The sequence below is a fragment of the Bombus vosnesenskii genome, unplaced genomic scaffold, assembly GCF_011952255.1.
Source record: "Bombus vosnesenskii isolate JDL3184/JDL3185 unplaced genomic scaffold, Bvos_JDL3184-5_v1.1 scf7180000013267, whole genome shotgun sequence".
Taxonomy (NCBI): Eukaryota; Metazoa; Arthropoda; class Insecta; order Hymenoptera; family Apidae; genus Bombus; species Bombus vosnesenskii.
The window spans coordinates 3,361,841-3,382,722 of NW_022882927.1; the positions used below are offsets into that span (position 1 = coordinate 3,361,841).

Here is a 20,882-nt window from a genome sequence, read left to right on the forward strand (position 1 = left end):
TCTGATTTCGTTTCGAAAGCTTTTCCTTTTTCCACCCGTTTCGCGAAATAACGATGCGGGAGAGCTCGTTGGAGGAATACAAGCGGGATCGATCATCAAAACGAAACACCTGTATACAAAATCTGTACCTTTTTACATCAAACACATACATACACATACACACGCAGATATATATATATATATATATATATATATATATATATGTATTCAACAAATACGCCTACGGTTTATTCATAAACGACACGAAAAATGATAGACACACACACACACACACACACATACACACGCGGATACACATATTACAATCGTACATCGATAGACCAATTTTTCGTCGAAAGACACAATTACGAATACGTTAGACCAATGTATCGCATACGAGATATATCGATACGCTTCAATGGGGCAGTTGAACAGTTGTAACGCGTGTATCATAGAAATTGGACGCGCGAGAGACGCGGGATACGCGAATTTGTATAGAGTTGATGTACGTAATCGTAGCGCGACTAGAAATAGGTATCGCTGGAGTTTTAAATCGTGTTTTTAAATCGAGTTTTTAAATCGTGCAATTAGTAACGTTACTTCTGTTGATCACTTGGTTTACGGAATTAACGGGCAAGAAGGATTCTCCACGTCGACGATCTACGATCCTTCCGAGCTAAACGGATTCTCGTAGCTTGTAAAGGTCGTATCTCATGGACGTGAGGTCGGTGTTCGCCCGATGGATCGGGAATACGTGACTTGGGAAGGCCGCGTGCACCAACCAAACATCTGCTCGATGATTGTTACTTATAATTGTAGACCGACTACGGATGGATATTTATCGGCGATCGCTCGCCGTTCATTTCGACCGCGATCGATCTTCCGCATTTAAGGTAGGATTTCCTCTACTGTCTTTTTTTAATCCTATCTAACGTTTTTCGTATTTTAATTGAACGAAGAATAACGGAGATGATATAAAAGAACGTCTTTTCGAATGTTTTTTTAAATGATCGGATATTTCCACCTTTTCGAGATTAATGGTCGGATACATGGCAAAAGTAACTTTTAGGAAGGTTCTTATATGAATTGAAGATTGCCATGAATTTGAAAATTCATCGATTTCATGTTACCAGAGCTATAACTAAGTGTGCATTTTACCAAAAGTAATTTTTTAGATGCTCTTTTCCTCAAATTTAATGGCTTCTATCATTAGATTATTGCGGTGACTTTTGAAAAAGAAGATACATCTGTAAATGGTTAACCAAGAAAGACGGTATAAGCATCTTTGATGAAAAATTACTTCCAAACAATCTTCGACTGTCATATTCGCATTAACGAAACATCCAAAGAACGAAATGCGCTGTAACGATTCTCGTAAAAATGTATATATATGGTATTATTTGATTCGTCTAATGTATTCATCGGAATGACAGTTCGTGAGAACTGCCATCCGCTACAACTATAATTTGAAACGTACGAGTCCAACGCTTGATAGGAAATTCCATCTTAAATTTAGATTATCGAGATTTCGATTTTATTAAACGACAACAGTCGTGCACTGCGACCGATCGTCGATAAAACTCGAGATTTTTATAGCATTCGGGTAAAAATGGTTGGTACACGCGTTCTTGGCGTTAGCGGAAACGGCTGTAAACGCAGTGAACGGTCGAGATCGAAGCTTGAGCGAGAAAAAAGACATACTTTGGGCATTCTTTTGAGTCGCGTTCGAGCGAATTGCGAGTGAATGAGAGTGGCGAGTACGGAACAAATCGCAAGTACGTGGTTCGCAGCTTTGAAACATGTGATACGTCAGCCGGCAGGATTGACTTCCGGTTATCGGGAACGTTCGAGAGATGTAGAGCGAAGAACATGGTTACGAAAGAACAAAGCGAGTGACGCGTATCGCTGGTAGTGGATTCGCGGGCTGACGCATTTTTTAAAGATTCTTTGAAGTAGGACGCTCTTTTGTTGAAGGTTGATTGTTATCAAAATGGTTGTGAGGTTATAATGTTTGAAATGTGTTAACGATGCGACGTGAAAGTTCGATCGACCGATTGCCACGACTTCCGGAAACGAGCCGATCGTGACTAAACAACGATTCCAAAAATGTAATTCACTCGCGTTCCGTGAAGTTGTGTCAATCGTCTCGCCGAATAGCGGACGAGGAGGCGAATTGGAAGAACGTGCGCTTCCGCGTGAAACCTTCTTTTCCATAATTTTCTACTCTGTTCTTCCTCCTTTTTCTTTTTTTAACTCGTCAACATTCCTTCTGATCCAAGTTGCACTTTCTCTACATTAGCGATAACTTGTTCCGTTAAGCATAGCGCGAACGAATGGTCAGTCGACTGTATATATAGCATTTATTTTCATAGCATTTAAACCGAATTCGATTGGTGGAAGCGCACGTGTCCTTCGACGTTGTAAAATTCGTCTCTGAGAAAGCGTGCAACTGGCATTACCCCGCATACAGTCTGGTTCGTGTTGTGAGTCCAGTTTACGTCAAGTCGGCGCGGTCTTCTCGCGTAATCTTTCCAAATTAATCCTCGAAATAACGTTTTAAGATAAGAAAAGCAAGAGAGGAAGCGAGAAAGAAAATCGTAGAACGCGCAAAGAGCGCGAAACGAGCAACAGTTTTCACGGTAAGACTTCGTCGAATTGTCGTAACGGATGGCCAGACTAATAGAAAAATGTGCGACTGATATAAACCAGTATTCGTGCGAGAAAATGTAAAATAAAATTCGCGTAATCTAGCCTTAATGAGAAAGATTAAATTAGGTATAATAGAGGCGGTACCGCGAAGGATGGTCCCGCGTCGAAATTATCTCGATTGGCTGTAAAATATTGTCGTGGAAAGTGGGCCGTGAAGACGACGTCGAAACAAATGCATCCTTGAGTTCCAAGAAAAAAAAAAAAAAAAAAAAAAGGCAGGAAATTTCTCTGGAGGACGTCGTCCAACACGTTCCTCTTTACGCGGCGATGTATCTAGTGAGAATAATGTTACTAGGTAACTTAAGCGTATTTTAAAAGAAAAAAGAAAAGAAGCATAACGAAATGCCAGTTGTAAAGAGTTTTTCTTTTCGAAAAGGAAGAAAAAAGGAAAATATATCAGTGGTAGAAGTGCGGGAAGACATGTTCGATAAAATGGGAACATGTCTCGAGCGACGCGTCCATTCATTGCCGGGAAACGAAACTAAATGGGAATTGGCAATACGAGGAAGAAATTGAAAATTGATAGAACAGAAAGATACAAAATTTTCGTTTGGAACGAAACGCAGCTACGATGTCGGGGTAGTAGAAAGTTTCCGAAACGGCAGATCACATTTGGTCGCGACATTGGTACGATCGGTTTTTCGTTTTTCTTTCTTTTGCTTATTTCGGACCGCCCGAGGGGAACGATCACGAGTTCCGCGAAACATGAAAATAGAAAGAACTAAGGTGATAGAGAGTGATAAGGATAAGAAAAAAGAAAAAAAGAGAAATATTAAAGTACCGCGAAAGGAAGGATAAAAAGGCAGAAGGCGATTTAAAAAATGGGCAAATGGAACATTGTCATGTGTATACGCGATTATAAATTTTTTGAGAAACGACAGCTTTACCGGTAGTTAACAATAGTTTTTCGCAACTTGGGCACACGTAACGAACACCTTACATGACACACAGAGACACTTACTTACATACACGCATTACATGTAAAGCGATCCATGCGAAACAAAAAAAAAAAAAAATTGTACGAATATAATGTTTGCAGTTAGGTGGGACCAAAAACGACTTTATATCTGTATGTGCATATCCAAGCAACGTGTAATTTAATTATGAATTAATTAATTATCCATTATTAATGGCTAGGTAAAGAAAAAAAGATCCATTGATAGCGATCAAGGACGATGACGAATCATTAACCAATAATTAGATTATTAAGTTTGTTTATTGATGCATTATTATACGATATAATTATTATTATTATTATTATTAACTTTATTGTCTTTATGATTATTATTATTTTATCATTATTATTATTATTATTATTATTATTTTATTTTATTTTATTTTATTACGATAATTATATAATGACGACGATAATATTATTATTATTATTTAAATGACGTTTTAAGACATGATTATTTAGATACCGAATAGAGCAGTACGTATCATTAATTATTATTAATTATTTTTAATTATTATTATTATTATGAGATATTTTGTTGTATTATTTTCAATAAAATCGATTGAAAATATTTAATTTCCACGGTTTTATTTTTCGTTTGCACTTCACCAGACGTTTTTACGTTTCTGCCAGTGATTTCCTCTTTCTTTCAAATATTGCACACTTTCGAAACTGCATTTACACGCGTGTACACGAAGCTCGATATATGTAAGTACACAATACCATTATTTTCTGCGAAGACGAAAGAACATATTTATTCAAGTGAATATCTAAATTGAAGAAAAAATAAGGAAAGAAAGACTCGAAATCACAGCTCCTCGCTTATTCCTACCGGTTTCTTCTTTCGTACTTCTGTCTGGTCGGTCGTTTCTTTATTTTCTTGTGTATTTTTCATTTTTCGTTTTCATTCGATAAAAATTTAATTGGCTGCGTCTGTATACGATTTTCACTTCACAAAACCCCTCCGAGAGCACCTCCCTCTTAAGCTCCTTTCTCTTCTCTCTGTATCATCTCTCCTCTCTCCCTCTTACTCTCACGTATCTTCGGATGATTATCGAGACTCGGGAAGAACGGGGGAAGACGGAACGAACGATTGAAGCAGCACTATATCTAGCGTAGAGTTAAACAAAGAGAAACAATTTTGAACGGTAACAAGGAGGACGAAAAAAAAAAAAAAAAAAAAAAGAAGGGAAACGCTAGAGACGAAGAGGTGAAAGGGATAATTATAATCGATCGATATGAAGTTACATAAGATGCGATCGAAAACCGCGAAAATTCGTGACAAAAAGAAAGATACGCAAGGAAAGAAAATGGAAGCTTTGTTAGGTTAGGAAGTTGCAGGAGGAACGCGTGGAAGCAAACATACAAAAGAAAAAAGAAAAAAAAAAGAAAGGAACAAATACGAACGAACATGAATAAAATACGGAAAACGACAACAAGAGTAACAGAAGAACCACAACCAATGTGAACAAAAATAAATGAAGAAGAAGAAAACAGAGAGAGAAACAAAAAGGAAAATAGTTGTAAAAGCCACACACATACGCGTACACACATACACACACAAATGTACTAAGTAAGTTCATACTGCGTATTGCCTTTCTGACTTCGGTGTGAAAATATATAAATAAAAAAAAAAAAATGTCAGTCGCGCCGGGACCCGGGGATTTTCGAGCGACCGAAATATAATATAATAAGTATTTAATGGTGTCCCGATGGGGCGCGTTATTGGTCGCGTTTTCCGTTTCCCTGGCTTCTCCGTTTTAGCTTTCCGTTTTCTTTCTCGGGAAAATCGGAGAGGGAGAAGGAACGAACGGGGGAAGAAACGTTCTTCTTTCTTTTTTTTTCTCTCGCCCACTTCACCTCGGTCTTCCCATCTTTCGATCTCTTTCTCGAGTGTTGGTCGTCGATCAAACCGAGGCTATCCAATCCGAGAACTATCGAGCGAAACGGAAGCCGCGACAGGGCGCGCTCGAAAGAACAAAAGAAATCTTTTTTCACGGATCCGCTGAAAGATGTCCCAGGACGCCCAAGTCCCCGTGTCTCCGCCGGCTGTGTCTGTTTCATGTTTTTCAATATTTGTAATTTATCGATAAAATTATAAAAGGTATCGATAACAGTCTAAAGTGTGCGCTATACTCTACATAATATTATTATATATAAAGTATAAAAGTATACATTATATATATATATTATATATATATACATATATATTATATATGAGAAGTATAATATATATATATTATACACACATTGGGATTGGTGAGAATATACGGTTTTTTCGCTTTGGAGTGTTATTTTCTGAAAATATTGAACAAAATATGGAAAAAAAAATTAAAAAATAAAATCAATGAATAAAAAACGAACGAACCGTTCTACTCTGACTATTCTTTTATTACAATCTATCCCGAAATCTTGCCGACGATCGCCTTCTAGATTCGATTCGGTCTCGACGAGCATCGATTGCCCTGTGTCATCGAAGATGTTCCCTGTCATCGTTTAAGAAGATTCGCCGGTAAACGAGAATGGAAATGTCGAACTTAAGAACGAATTTAATCAAGGAAAATGGAGGGGCCCGATCGATTAAGGTTTCTAATCGGAACGTTTATTTATATCTATACGTCACATTTCGTTCACTGGTTAACGGAAACTTGATTTCAACGACGAATTCACGAAATTCAAATTGCTTGTTAATTACAGCGAACCGAAACGGAGTCGATCGGCGAATTCAATGTTTGCGGTGAGTTTGTCAAAAAGTTTCTACCAACGCTTCCACGTACGTTCAAGAGCTTGTTTGACACATCGATCAGTATCGAAAACGACAAACCTCAAGAACTCATTAAGTTAGAATGCTATAAATCGAACGAAATCGAGTTCAAGTATACCACATCTTTTCTTTTCCTACAGATTATTAGGAGATCTTCTTGGAATTGACGATTATGCCACGAACATGGCGTCCTTTTGGTTCTTGGATACATTGGTCCTTTACATGATACGATACAGAGAGAATCTCGATGAGTATTACATGAGTGTTTTGGTCAGTTGGTTGGCTGGGGAAATTAGATTACTCCGAGGTAACAAATTCATCGAATAATTACACTCCCGTTCATAAGCATTGGGACATTTCCTAATTCTCGGCAAAACATGATAATTCACTCAGATATTAGGAGAACGATTAATCGGTCAGAATTATGTATTAGTGGAAAGCGATAGAATCGAAATGCTAGGTGGGATCGTTTATAAAATTCCAATAAAACCAAAAGGTCGCGAACGTAATGAAACATTTAACAGTATAAATTATAAACAGCGAAATTGATCAGTGATGCAGAGAGAAAAACGTAAACGAGAAGCTTAATCGTATTGTTTGTACCTAAAATATTGGAACGAGCTATTATTCCGAACAACCTAATAATATCGAACATACAGATTCTTTGTGTCTCAAAGTTTCGAACAAAATAACAACATTCTAGATTTTGTAATTTCTCTTCATTTCCAGAAGGATCCTAATACTTATGAAGAGGCATGTTCATAATGTACGTGTATGATATTTGCTACTATATGCTATTCTACTTACAAATCATTCTACTTACAAAGATAGGAAACATACTCGGGAAGGATTTTTTAGAGATTTGAAAAACATTTTCATCGCAGCAGCTAACAAAATATCTGAACAGAAACAAATGCCATATTGGGACGAAATCGTGGACGAACGCGAAGCAGGTGAAGAAATAGAAGAAAGACTGTCGACAGGAAATCAATCGATAAGAAGGTAGTTTAAACAATCTTGTCAATTTTTATTATATGCTTTAATAATAGATCGTACATTCGTGACAAGTTTACGAGAACCTTCTTCTCAAGCTGACATCAAACTTTCGGGTACTATCGATCCAGTTTCGGTATTAGATATCGTGATTGAAGCTACTTACGATATGTAAGTTGTCTGTTTCATCATTACACTACGGATATTTGTGCAAATTCATATTTTTATAAACTTAATTAAAGAAATAGGAAGTAAACTGAGGTTTATTTCGCTCGCTAAACTATATAGCAACTATATTTTGAATACCTTATATAATTTTATGCATTATGTGCATTCTACACATTCTTGGAAACACGTTCTCATAAATGCACAAATTATCCGCAGTCTATTTATTACCAAACAATAGAAAGAATAGACGGTAATACGAGAAAATAAAAACAATTTTTGTTAAATAGGTACGCGAACGAGCTACGATACGCCCTCGTTTACGCGGTTTTCGTGGAACCAATTGAGATAGAGACTTACAATTTACCATTTACTTTCCGGACACCACGCCCAGTGAAACCGGCAGATCCTAAGATGATCCCTTTTAATATGCAATTGCAAAGAAGTTTGAAGAAAATCGAGACAATGGACAAATCTAAAAAGGACAATAAAGCAGGTGAAGCTAACATGAAACCACTCTTTCTTCTGCAATAGAACTCCATTTATTTGAACTCGTCGTGTAATAAGTAATTCATATAATAGAAATTCATCAATTTTTACGTATTATTATTTTTTATGCATTTGCTGCTATTTTTATGCTATTATTATATGCAGTTTAGTTAATTAAAACGAATTACGTTTCAGTAAATGGAGTTGTATTGCAGTTTAGAAAATACGCAGATAGAAAAAATTAATCATCTCTGTGTTACAGGCAAAAAACTTAAAACAAATTACAAAATACCCCCAACACCTCCGCCTTCTTTGGACGATGAAGTAATGTTGTTGACCAATCGGTTATTTATTCTGCCATTAATAGAAGCGAACGAATCTTCGGAAATATTCGAGACGCCTGATGCATAACATTAAATAACCGAACACGCAAATATTTGGAAAACGTCCTCTTTATTTTTCCTTTGTAAAACTAGTCATTGGACGAAGTTACAATATCAGTCTGTTACGAGGACTGTACCCCATTCATAACAGTTAAAATCTTTAATACTCTCCAGACGTAAGGGAACGTCGAGTTTAATAAATTTTGAAGAACTCGAAAGTTTTTCCGGGGATTGCCCTAATTGTCCGTATTTGTTGCATCCACATCCCCAAAGCGTTCCATCATCTGTTGGAAAAGTAAATTTCTGCAATGCATTTTTTTCTGAAATAACGATATCTTTTTTTTTTTTTTTTCTTTAAATATACCCGTCATACAAATGGTGAAAGTATTTCCACATTGAACTTTTTTCACAGAAACTTCTATATTCTCGTCTTGATCGTTTGTGAAATCTACTAACGTGGGTGTAGCAACTACTTTGCTCTCTTGCTTTGTCAGCCCTAATTCTCCATTTGTGTTCCATCCCCACATATATAAGTCACCCTATGGTTTAAAAATAACTATTGCCAACTATGTTCATCGATTTAGTTTGTTCTAATAGTATGAAACATATTTATAAACTGCGAATGTTTATACAATCCTATATTTTCATGAACGTAACTAAAGAAATGGAACTTAAATAGAAATTTGTTTCGTCTATTAAATATTATAATAAGTAATCTTACTTTAAATATATTATGTGTTTTTGCACGTTATATGGATTCTGTTTAATTTTTCAAGATTGCATAAATATTCGCAGTTTAAATATTTATTTACTTGATCAGTTACTACGGCAGTATGCCAACCCGCAGCCGATATTTGCGTTACTTTAATGCCAGCTAAAGCGTCAACGATTCTTGGATTATCGCAGTCCTCTAAATCATTGTGTCCTAATTGGCCACGCCTATTTCGTACGAATCAGTCCATTTTACTTTGACTGTATTGATTTATGAAATAATACATGATCGAGTACATACGTTCCCATTCCCATTGAATAAATGTCACCATTCTCTGCTAACAAGATGGTGTGGTCAAATCCACCAGCAATGTCTATGAATCGAACCCTCTTTGGTATATCAATCAGAATAGGGACATTAAAAGCTCGACCTAAACCACGTTTTAGATATGTGCATAAACTATAGTATTTGAAATATTTAGACTCTAAAATATGGCAAAAATGGGCTAACACCAATACTAAATAAACTGAATAATTTGCTTTCTAGTTAATTTCGTTATATTCTCCATTTCGAAAAAGTTAATTCTTCCACTTCTATATGATTAATATACGCTGCATGATGAATAAAATAGCTTATTGGAATAAATTAATGTTATAAATTTATATTGAGAAAAAGATTTGGTGTAGTTCACTTTTGCATTCAATGCTGCAAATGTTTACCTAAATTAGTAAGGACTACAGTGCATCCTCCTTGTATTATTTTAATAGGATACTCCTTTTCTGAATTGTCGCTATCACCTATAAAATTGATTATCTTCTTCCAAGTATTCTCATAGATCTTATACAGCCATATTTCATTATCATTAGATAAAATTACTATATTGTCCCTACCAGTTGCAGCTTGCTTGCAACTACAAAAATATGAATGTTGAACTAAAACGTCTATATGTTTTTAATTATTTAAATCTAAGAATATACCTATCCAGTGACTTTTCTGGTAGTTGTATTAGTTGAATATTTGTATCTGCGCCTGTATCTTTATTATTTTCCTCAAGTGTTTTAGAAATGTATAGCTCGTTCCCTTTCCAAATGAGGAAGTAACTCCAACCTATTTGAAAATCGGTAATTCCAGGAAACGATACTTTAGTAAATGAATCTGTTATAAAGCTGATATCTCCATCGTTAGAGAACAATGTACTGGTATTAAAACCAGCATAATAAAATGGCATGTCTCTACAAAGCAAAATAAAGATTTTATATATAAAGATATCAATGTTTTATTTATTATATACTTATTCAAGTAGAAGATAGGCTGACATGAAAATAGAGTTAAATATTATGTATCTGTTGATTTATGTCTTTACATATGTAAATACCGTGAAAGACTATTGGTCAAGTGACGCAGATACCACCAGTTTCCTTAGATACGATAGAAACAACACAATAAATTCGAGGGACGATAACCAAACGCTTGACGTGTCGTGATCGACTACTGCCACGTTTTTTGTTCCAATTTAATAAACAACGGTGAAATATGGTAATAAACCGCAGATAATTGATTTCTAATGCACTCAACCTTACTATGCACCTTTACGTACTATTTAAACGATATTTGTTTCCCACACAAGATAGACAAGATATACGAAACATAACCTAAAATTTGTAATCTTGAATTTAAACGTCACAGCTTTTATCACAATGCGTTTCACTGAATGAAAATTTGCTATTTAACTCTATTTATTGCTTATTTTATACTCCGCTCATATAAACAAACATACATTTGTAGAAAATTCTGAAATTTTTGACGACAGGTTGACACACTTCCTTCGACAACACCAATGCCATCGCGAAGTGATTTCGTCTGCTGCGTTAATAGGCGCGCGTTTTAAATTCAAAAATTTAAATACCATACAGATCTTTGCTTGAACAAGGTTAAAAAATGTTTTCATATTTTTGTGTATTTAATAACAGGGACTTTTATCAATCCTGAGAAAATTGCGTTCCAATCCAGACAAAGAATTGCGACTGCTTCTTCTGGGATTGGATAATGCTGGAAAAACGACGATTTTAAAATCCTTGGCCAGTGAAGATATTACGCAGGTATTTCTTTTTGCAATTAATTTATATTATAGTTTGATTGTTTGTTATACTAAGTTTCTGTTTCTTAAAGGTAACACCGACACAAGGCTTCAATATAAAGAGCGTCCAAAGCGAAGGATTCAAATTGAACGTTTGGGATATTGGAGGTGCTCGAAAAATTCGTCCCTATTGGCGAAATTACTTTGAAAATACGGATGTTTTAGTAAGTTATTTCAATTATTCAAACACTGTCACAAAATATTTTAAAAATGATACATATATTACCCTATTTAGTTAGATGTTATATCGAAATTATTGTATAGGTGGTTTATTCGAATATGTAACTGATTTTTCTTCGATTTATTTCATTATTTAGCCATCAAAGGAAATGATTTTTTATTTTATTCGATGTTTTACGTTTGAACGAATGTTTTGTGAAATAGTATCTCGAATGATTTCTGATTCAACATTAAGTTTTTTGCATTCTCTTTTTTTTCCGCAAAGATATATGTCGTGGACAGCGCGGACGTTAAGAGACTAGAAGAAACAGGTCAAGAGTTGTCAGAACTCTTATTGGAAGAGAAATTAAAAGCTGTTCCTTTATTGGTTTATGCAAATAAACAAGATCTTGGACAAGCTGTCACAGCAGCCGAAATCGCCGAAGGTCTTGGATTGCACAATATCAAGGATCGCGACTGGCAGATACAATCATGCATCGCGACCGAAGGAAAAGGAGTCAAGGTGCAAAAACTTTTTAACGCAGCAAGCTTAAACGTCGTGGACTGCATTTTATTAAAGTCGTAACGTAATTTCGTCATTTTTTAGGAGGGTCTTGAATGGGCATGCAAGAACATCAAGAGAAAGTAATGCTGGTAAAAGAATAACAACAAACCGCAACGATTTACGATGTACCTCGTACATCCAACATACGTTTTATTTGGCTTTTACCTAATATTTACAGAAGCTGTTGCAAACAACGCAAACGCATGAACACGATCGAATAGATCTAGTCATTCAACTTCCGGCCTTCATGGAAGGAGCTTTCGTAAGCTCAGAATTACGACGTCCCAAAGAATATATCTATATTATAATACGTACCTTCTCACAAGTGCTCTTCTTATGAAATAGAATTCTTAGAGATTCCATTAAAGAAAGAAATAAATATAATAGCGAATCAAAAAGAAGATGCATACAAATAATTATAAACGGGTGCTCTTATAATTGACCACTGTTGATTTCACGACACTTGACCGAGAAATATTTAGCACCGTGGAAGTAAAAGAATCACACAATGTACATGAAAAAAAGTGAATATTCGTCGCGTGAGATTCGAGATAAATAAAAAATTCGTAACATTAAAAATCTACTTATTCGACGACTCCTTTCTCAGCTGTGTTTCTATGTACACTAAGACGTTTTTGAACTTTTCCAGTGATTCAGCTTTCTCTTCCTTTATTCCCTAACGCTTAATAATCTTATATACTACGCATGGAATAACAGCCATACGGTACGGCTGTGTATTCGTGAAATTGACTTTAAAAATCGCGAATGTCTCTCACAAGGTACACTTAATTAGATATTAAAGTTCACTGTGAATGTTCTCTGTTTTAATTCGTATCTCCTCTTCATGGAAATCTGTGCAGTCAGCTGGATATTTTTGCTAAGAATTGAAGAAAATATATCAACATAGTTCTTAACATGTAGAGAGAGAGAGAGAGACAGAGAGAAAGAAATATGAGATACTTATTTTATTTTTTAACCTATGAAGTTTTAGAGTAGATTCGAATCAAAATATCTGACAATAATAATTTCAACAAACGACAGTGACTTGTCCTATAATAATAATAATAGATGATTAAATATTTGTTAGTTACCAATCATCATTATCTCGGATTGAAACTAATCAAACAAATTTTTCACAATCGTTAATTTTTGATAATAGCACTGATAGTAGATATTCTACCCTATCTCATATCTCTATTCTCTTCTGTATTAACTTTGTCAAGACATTTCACTTACAGTACACTTATCATGTTCCATGATGGCTCCATACAGGGCCCAGAAATTAGTCCCTAATTTATAACTGACAGCCCAAGCAGCAGGAAAACTCGTCGCTTTCAATAAGGTACTTCTTAAACGAGGCTGCTCCGTATCTTGTTCGTTCCTTTCATTGATTGTGCACAAGATTTGACTGGCGCATTGCGGCATTTTAATTGCCCACTTGTACGCTCGATAAGACTGCAAATTGATTCTTAATTTAACATACGATTCTATAATAGAACAGATTCAATTATATATTCTGTTTCATCTGTTACCTGTAACATTGGATTAATAATGTCATTGTTGATCATATCACTGAGCTTGTTGCTGATTCCTCTGGCGTTCACTCGAGACATGATGAATCCTTTTTCGGAAGCCAGGGCGATCAACTCCTTGATGTACGACACAGCTGGTTTGATATACTGCGAACTGTCGATTTTCATCCCTAAGTACCTCTTTCCCACTGCGTTCACTAATCTGTCGAAATATAATTACGCTATGAAATGGAAATCACAAAATAAGCGCTATTTTATTGATTTCTAACTGATTAACCATTCAGAAAACTGCCAATTAAAATGTTTTATATACTGTTCGTTCGTAACTGTTGCGACGATACATGGTCAAATATTTATTTATGTATTTATGTATTATTTATGTGTTTTATGTATAATATGCATTTCTTGTTTTAAAATCTATTACACGAAAAGTATATGTACATATATTCTACTATCAATGGATAAATATCCATACACTAAGTTCACATAAGGAAACTATTTCCAGAATTTGATTGCACTGTTATCGCAATACATCGCCATTTTAAAAACAGCGAAGAGATTAAATGTTAACTATAGCATGATAGATAGCATAACTAAGACATAACTATAGCAGATAAGCGCATAACTAGAGCAGTGGCGATAGTACCTAGAAAGACTTTCTGCCGGTCTCATCGAATCGAACATGGCCGATTTTGGAAATCCCTGAGACTTCAAGAAACTATTTCCCACGAACTGAACAGTATTCAAGTAGCGCTGTTGAATTTGCGGATCAGAGATATGGGAAATCCATTCTCCGATATAATTCGTCAGCGATCGTATCCATCTGCGACGCAGGCCTGGGTTCTCGAAACTATCCAGCAATTTTTCGTACTGGATACGTCCCTCGGAGTCTGACATTTGGCCGACAAATTGCGCCAGGCCACTTTTCTTCCACAATGTTTGACCCAGTTCCGAGTTGCTGAAGTGATCCCACATTACGTGCAAATTTTCAAGGATCGGTGGCATGTACCAAGAATGTCCAGAGTGATCGTGTATATTATTAGGTGCACTGTCAACTTCGTTACTCTCGCCGCCAAGATTCGACAGCAGCATCGGTATCAACCCCATCAATAACTCGGAATTGCCACGTTGACCCATCAACATGCTTCCCACGTTCACGATGTTTTCCAGATCGATTCCATGCTCTTGATTTGTTTCCACGCTCCTAGCTGTTCTTTTGGTACTTTTATCAGAGTTCATTACACCATCGAGAACCGAGCCAATCATGGAGAAATCGATTCCCTGGCTGTTTCCATTCCCGGAGAATAAACTTCCTATGCCAGATACGATTTGACCGATACCGTCTAGGTTGGACTTTCCGTCGAACGCGTTGCTGACCTGTTCGATAGAATTCTATACAATTGCTACGATTTTTAACATATGAACATTTGCAAAAGTAAAGATCTGTATAATTAATTGTTCGTATTTTAGAAATTGTGCTATATGCAACCAATAAGCTAATTTTTTACGCATTCTACGTATGTCATAGATTTTTAAATCAATTTCCTATAATTTCGTGACACATAAATTAGCAAATATCAAAGTGTTTGTAGTATATTGAAACATATTTCTATGCATACTATATTATTTGTGGTATCGGATACGAACGATAGAAACAAATGTTAAAATACTCCTCGAGTGGAAACAACTATACTCCAAGTGCCATCTTACCTCTTTTCTGCCATCCGGTTGCAAGAACGCTCTTGCCAATCCTTGTAGACCATTAATATTGTCCTTATTCGAGAAGAAGGATTTGGCAGCCTCGAGAAACACGGCTGAAGTATCCTCCTCTTCGTGTTTTTCGCATTTCGCCGAAGCCAGCAGAACCAACAGGATGCACGTCCTCGGCAACCGCATGTTTCCTTATTGTTTCTCTTTTGTCCGTCTTTTGTTTCTGCAAGAATATAGATTTGTTAATTAAGCGACAGATTAACATAACATGTCCCTCTTTCACATTTCTGGAATCTGATTCTCGGTCCTACAGCACGACGAACATGGAAAAGTCGTTCACCTTCAACCGGATCTTGATCGTGGTCGAGTTATTTTAGGATGCCGCGCCTGTATCCAGGTCGTCGACAGGATTTTAAGCGTGAGTAATACACCGGAAACGTTTCGGCTCGTGGACACTTGAATACCGTTGCACGTGGAATGCTATCCGACCAACGATCAGTTGAACGTTGTCCCTTATTCGATTGCCATGTCATAAATCTTCCTAGAATCTCCCAAAGTAGCGTTTCTCCTACTCCTATGTATGTATGTATATGTCGTGTTTTAAGTATATCAAGAAATTTACGAAAACTTACGTTACTTATGCACTTGATTAATGAAATTGAGTGTCTAGAAAATTTGATCAATTTCAGTTGATCAATCTGGCTACTGACAGAATTATATCTAGTTCGTCTTCGAGCTTCGCAAGATACATAGTCCTTTAAGGCACGACTTGACTCTATTGCTCCCTTCACTTCATCGCGTCTGTATCTCTCCAGATATATTCCTTTCTCGAGTACTTTATTTAGAAAATGCGCGAAATACACAGAAGGTAGAAAAATTATATTAAATACTCGGATCAAATATTTAAAAGTTATCTACATTCGAATAATATCTATGGAAATAAATCATCTATCTCGGATCATACAGACCCGGAGAGAACAGTAGATCAATGTCTGTCAGAAGTAAATAGCCGAAGGACGATCGTGATTGAAAAGGAACTGACCAACAATCGAAGCGTTGTATTCTAACGCGCAATTTGAGTACCGTAAACCGCATGAAATTGACATTCTCCAGTTGGAGAAACGATTCGGGCTAACGGTACAGACTGTTACTCATCGTTCCTCCAACGCGCCGAACTCAACGCGTCAATCGAACGACCGTCAATTGATTCACATTTCTCACATTCGGCACCGAAATTGAAAACGGACTTCTTTCTTTCTTTAAACAAATTTCTTCTCTGATTCACCGTGAAAAATCGAGCTTCGAACCTCGAAGAGAAAGACAATGGAGCATCAAGATGATCGAAAAACATTCTGAATCAGAGTGTAACGCGGTGAAATCGTCCAGGAAAGTGTTTCTTACAATTAGCCAGCGTGTTTCGCGTGAGGCAAGCTTATTTATCGATTTCGATCGTGAACACAGAAAGTGCAGAATGCAGATCGTTCTGGCGCGGACGAGAGGGAAAGCGAGGAGAACTCTCGGTTCGTGGTTAGTTTCCAAGGTCATCCGGACATCGACATCATTTCCAGGTTCGGGGAACCACGATCTCGCGATGTTCCAGCGCATCGTGTTACGTGTCCTTTCTATTCCCTTCTTGTATTTTTCTTCTTCTCTGTTCAGTCTCCTCTGCTCGAATAAGCGTTCCGAGCAAAGAGTCAACCGGATAACGGTACAATTCGTGTATTATTAATGATTTTGTTCAACAACGCGTACCGTTCTTGGATAGGTGACGCAGCTCTGTCAAGATGCAAACCAGCAGAAGGCAAGAGGATAAGAATAAGCACATATTAGGCATTCAAGCATCCATACATATAGATACGTATAGACGTAACCGACATTTTACTACGTAATTAAAAGAGCTTGTTAGACACGGTCAGAGTATTTTTCTATACTCGTTCAGTACAATTTACCATTCCGTGCGATCCATTTAAACCATATATCGTTTTCCATGCCTCTGGCTTTCCAGGCGTGCAAATTTTCCAGCCCCGTTGTTATAAGCGTGACGCAGGTTTCATTTAAAGAAAAATATTTACGAGTTCAATCCTTTTGGAAATAAAGAATAATACGTTAAAACGTAATTTAAAAGAAGTAACTGAAATTATCCCATTATATCCATTATCCCAAGCCTATTCCATAGTTCACTTTTCTATTCCATATTCTATCCTTCATATTCCTTGTCTCACATCCTATACCTCATAACTGGTATTCCTAACCGGTATCTTTCATCTTACTTCCAAAACTTCACCTCTCCATTCCATATCAAATATTTCATATTCCCTATTTCCCCTTCTATCTTCTATCCTAGTTTCCACAGCATATAACTCTATTCCCTATCTTATACCGAATATTCCCACGTCTTTCATTTCATCGCACATTTTCTACATGTTGTCTCTCACATACTATATCCAATGTTTCTTAAACCATATCTCATATCTTCTGCTCTACGTTGCAGAGCCCAAACTTTATTTCCTTCGCCCTACATTTCAAATCATACTACCAATTATCCGAAACTCAGTTCCTATTTCTTATTTCCTATAACATCGTCAGTTCCGCCAAAAAATTGAAAAATACAATTTAAGTGAAAAAAATATGTTCCCCACAAAGCGTGAATTATAACCAACTGAACCTATAGGACATCTCAATTCCAACAAATCAAAACCGTTATCCCACAAAACAAAATTCGTTGCCCACAAATTTCCCACAAAAACAAAATTCGTTGCCCACAAATTTCCCACAAAAACAAAATTCGTTGCCCACAAATTTCCCACAAAACAAAATTCGTTGCCCACAAATTTCCCACAAAACGAAAGTGACATCCCACAAATTTCCCACAAGGCCCACAAAAAATTGACACCTCCGTAGACGAAGATCGCTATCCCACGAAATGAAATTCGCCGTCCACAAATCTGTCCACCAGAAATCGAATAAATTTAATTTGTGGAAAATGAATTCCTTTTTGTGAGTAATTTGTGGACAACAAATTTTGTTTTGTAGGATAGCAATGGTGGTAAGTGTCGATCTTTGTGGAATTTGTGGGCAATTTGTGGACAACGAATTTCATTTTGTGGGATAGTGATTTTCTTTTGTGAGAAGAGTCGATTTCTTGTACTGTTTTGTATGTTTTGTGAACAGTCTATGATGTATCTCGTGCGTCTAGTTTGAAAGGATGTATTTAATGAACTAGGTTGGGGGTAACGTGGTGAGGGACACAGAACAAAGAATATCGGCACTAAGGAATGGTGTAGCGGTGTGGGATGGGAAACATTGGATGTAGTTATTGGTATTGGATGGTGTATATGTAGGATTTAATGAATTGTAATTTTGGATAGGGTAATTTGTACCTTCTGTATGGAATGGAGCAATGGTATAAAATAGGGATTATTGGATTGTATATATTAAATATGCGGCGGGAAATTTAATAATTAGGAAATGAAATAAAGAGTAAGAAATTTAGATATAGATATGGGACATGTGCTTGGAAATGTGTAAGATATATGGGGTATGTGCTCGGGAAAATTAGTAGTTTGTCTTGAAAAGAAACGTCTACATAGGATGCAGAACAGGGCATGCAGGAAATGTGCTATAAAATGATGATGGAAATATGAATTATGAAATGTAGAATGGTGATGCGTGTTGTGGATATTAAGGTGAAAAATATTAGCTGCAAGTACTAGATATGGAACAAGGGAGGAAATGGAAAACATGAAATGTTAGATATGGGATGAATATATGTACTGTGAAACTAAGAATGACAGACATTTTTTTGGTATATTGTATATGAGATATAGAATCTGAGAATGGGATTATGAGACATGGGATATAGAATGGAAAGACATAGGTTAGTAATACTAATAGGATATAGGATGTGATATAAGCTATATGAAAAATGGAATGTGGGATGGTATTATGAACTGTACAAGAGGCTTGGGATAATGGATATGGTATAGTGGATATTAGATGTTGGATGTAGGATATAGAATATGTGAATAGCGGTGGAAGTGGAATAGAAATCGTGGAGTTTAATATACAATTTTTTAATGTACTTACCTTATTAGGTATGAAAAATGAAGTATCGGTTGTAGGATACATGATGATAAGGATACATAATGTAAGATTTGAGGTGCAGGATATAAAAGATGGAATAAGATGTAAGATTGGAGTAGGCAGATTTTTGCTTTACGAATTAAAGAAACGCGACCTTATTATGTAATGTGTTGATTCGCTATTGTGTTATTGCCTCTGTTATCTAAAAATAAACTTTATCTTAAAAGGCTTCGCAAACACTGAAACGAAAAACAATTGGTTTATGCGCGATGTATTTCTATTTGTCATTTATGTAAATTCTGGTTGCTCAAAGTTATATCACTGTTATGGATAGCTTATCGTTATGGATAGCGATAATTTGCTTGTTTTACAATATTTACGACATCTTTACGAAATAGTTTAAAATTTATGTCGAACGATTATTCGTTTCCTCGTACACGTTTCCTTGAAATAAACTTTTATTTTAAAAATAAATCGGTCACAACGTATATTTGCCATCAATATTGTTTCGTCAAAGTGCAACATGTTTCTGTTTTAATTAATCGGCGAATTATGCAACTTTTCATTGTGTTTACGAGTCGACCGATAAACTATCGCTTCGTATAATGAGAAACCTTGAATTTTCGGTGGCAATAACGTACACAAGAAATTTCAAGCGATAAGAATCGCGCAACAAGTTGCACGAGGAAACGAAGCAAAGAAAACGGTATTACAATCGAGTTACTTAATAGGTTATGAAAATTCGGAAAAGCGCAACAACGGTAGTTATGATCAACTAGAGCGTGTTCAATTATGTTTTCGATGGTTATGATCATTGAAGCTTGACACACCGCCATTCGTTACGCATCGTATATCTAAGCACATCGGATTAAAATGAAAACGCTGCAAATTCCATCAAAATTAATCTATGCATCTTCTCCTACGAATCTTCTAACTTCAGACTCACTTGAAATTCAGGCTTTGTTTTCTGATTTTTTGCTCTTGCATTCCAACGAAGAAACAAGTTTTGCACATACATTTTTACATACATTTTAAACTCTTTTCACGAACAAAAATTGCTGAAAAACACACGAAAGTCGATGAACTTTCGAGTCGATTCCAAATATGTGGATTTACCTGGACACCAGCGATTCAGAGAAGAATTGCGTTGACGCCGGCAATGAGAGACTTCGCGAATAACCAAAGATAGTCCCGTTGATCTCCGTGCGCACCTGACACGACGAAGGTTGTGGCGTGACTGCCGTCGAAGGTAGCTCGACGAACGGTACTTACCTACCCAAGCAGGTAGGTACATTCAGCAGCGAGCGAGAAGTCGATAACACCGTGCATCGTTTGTAGTTCCTTGCCACCTTCTGTATCTTTGATGTATTCTCAAATATTCTCCGAAGGTTCTGTGTATGCAGCTGTAAATACGAATTTGCATGAAAGATTCTTGAATTATTGTTTGTTCGAAAGTTCGAGTACTGCACTTTTTTTTTAATTTTTTATTTGAATAAACAAAGACTACTTATAAATGGAGAAAAGGTGGGAAATCTGTTTTTGTTGGT

General features: G+C 36.2%; 4 protein-coding genes across 6 annotated transcripts; 2 read left to right on the plus strand and 2 right to left on the minus strand.

Annotated features, from left to right (window-relative positions):
- Positions 1 to 374: 374 nt before the first annotated feature.
- On the plus strand, positions 375 to 8,494 carry LOC117230853. Of its 2 annotated transcripts, XM_033488730.1 has the most exons (5): positions 375 to 6,714; positions 7,235 to 7,409; positions 7,476 to 7,571; positions 7,856 to 8,061; positions 8,317 to 8,494. In XM_033488730.1, exons 1-5 carry the CDS (start codon positions 6,591 to 6,593, stop codon positions 8,463 to 8,465), a joined length of 750 nt encoding a protein of 249 aa, XP_033344621.1. In that variant the 5' UTR covers positions 375 to 6,590; the 3' UTR covers positions 8,466 to 8,494. The 2 variants fall into 2 exon arrangements, with proteins under 2 accessions (XP_033344621.1, XP_033344622.1); XM_033488731.1 differs by lacking the exon at positions 7,476 to 7,571.
- On the minus strand, positions 8,489 to 10,999 carry LOC117230852 (RCC1 domain-containing protein 1). Of its 2 annotated transcripts, none has more exons than XM_033488729.1 (7): positions 10,927 to 10,999; positions 10,127 to 10,381; positions 9,869 to 10,059; positions 9,450 to 9,579; positions 9,250 to 9,376; positions 8,802 to 8,976; positions 8,489 to 8,721 (listed from the first exon to the last, which is right to left on the minus strand). In XM_033488729.1, exons 2-7 carry the CDS (start codon positions 10,375 to 10,377, stop codon positions 8,552 to 8,554), a joined length of 1,044 nt encoding a protein of 347 aa, XP_033344620.1. In that variant the 5' UTR covers positions 10,378 to 10,381; positions 10,927 to 10,999; the 3' UTR covers positions 8,489 to 8,551. The 2 variants fall into 2 exon arrangements, with proteins under 2 accessions (XP_033344620.1, XP_033344619.1); XM_033488728.1 differs by lacking the exon at positions 10,927 to 10,999 and adding an exon at positions 10,525 to 10,666.
- On the plus strand, positions 10,561 to 12,481 carry LOC117230854 (ADP-ribosylation factor-like protein 3). The gene is made up of 6 exons (XM_033488732.1): positions 10,561 to 10,685; positions 11,120 to 11,248; positions 11,319 to 11,450; positions 11,732 to 11,968; positions 12,053 to 12,099; positions 12,189 to 12,481. Exons 1-5 carry the CDS (start codon positions 10,683 to 10,685, stop codon positions 12,092 to 12,094), a joined length of 543 nt encoding a protein of 180 aa, XP_033344623.1. The 5' UTR covers positions 10,561 to 10,682; the 3' UTR covers positions 12,095 to 12,099; positions 12,189 to 12,481.
- Positions 12,123 to 20,738, minus strand: LOC117230849. The gene is made up of 6 exons (XM_033488724.1): positions 20,452 to 20,738; positions 15,253 to 15,475; positions 14,189 to 14,919; positions 13,543 to 13,744; positions 13,247 to 13,465; positions 12,123 to 12,887 (listed from the first exon to the last, which is right to left on the minus strand). Exons 2-6 carry the CDS (start codon positions 15,436 to 15,438, stop codon positions 12,807 to 12,809), a joined length of 1,419 nt encoding a protein of 472 aa, XP_033344615.1. The 5' UTR covers positions 15,439 to 15,475; positions 20,452 to 20,738; the 3' UTR covers positions 12,123 to 12,806.
- Positions 20,739 to 20,882: the final 144 nt, after the last annotated feature.

Coding starts and splice junctions, on each gene's coding strand:
- LOC117230853 (XM_033488730.1), top strand. CDS start 6,591: ATGGCGTCCTTTTGGTTCTTGGATACATTGGTCCTTTACATGATACGA. Junction 6,715..7,234: donor GGAAATTAGATTACTCCGAG/GTAACAAATTCA, acceptor CTACTTACAAAG/ATAGGAAACATACTCGGGAA. Junction 8,062..8,316: donor TAAAAAGGACAATAAAGCAG/GTGAAGCTAACA, acceptor TCTGTGTTACAG/GCAAAAAACTTAAAACAAAT.
- LOC117230854 (XM_033488732.1), top strand. Junction 11,451..11,731: donor TTGAAAATACGGATGTTTTA/GTAAGTTATTTC, acceptor TTTTCCGCAAAG/ATATATGTCGTGGACAGCGC. Junction 11,969..12,052: donor CCGAAGGAAAAGGAGTCAAG/GTGCAAAAACTT, acceptor GTCATTTTTTAG/GAGGGTCTTGAATGGGCATG.
- LOC117230849 (XM_033488724.1), bottom strand. CDS start 15,438: ATGCGGTTGCCGAGGACGTGCATCCTGTTGGTTCTGCTGGCTTCGGCG. Junction 14,920..15,252: donor AACCGGATGGCAGAAAAGAG/GTAAGATGGCAC, acceptor TCTATCGAACAG/GTCAGCAACGCGTTCGACGG. Junction 13,466..13,542: donor TTATTAATCCAATGTTACAG/GTAACAGATGAA, acceptor ATCAATTTGCAG/TCTTATCGAGCGTACAAGTG.
- LOC117230852 (XM_033488729.1), bottom strand. CDS start 10,377: ATGCCATTTTATTATGCTGGTTTTAATACCAGTACATTGTTCTCTAAC. Junction 10,060..10,126: donor CCAGAAAAGTCACTGGATAG/GTATATTCTTAG, acceptor ATATTTTTGTAG/TTGCAAGCAAGCTGCAACTG. Junction 9,580..9,868: donor TGTAGTCCTTACTAATTTAG/GTAAACATTTGC, acceptor AACGTGGTTTAG/GTCGAGCTTTTAATGTCCCT.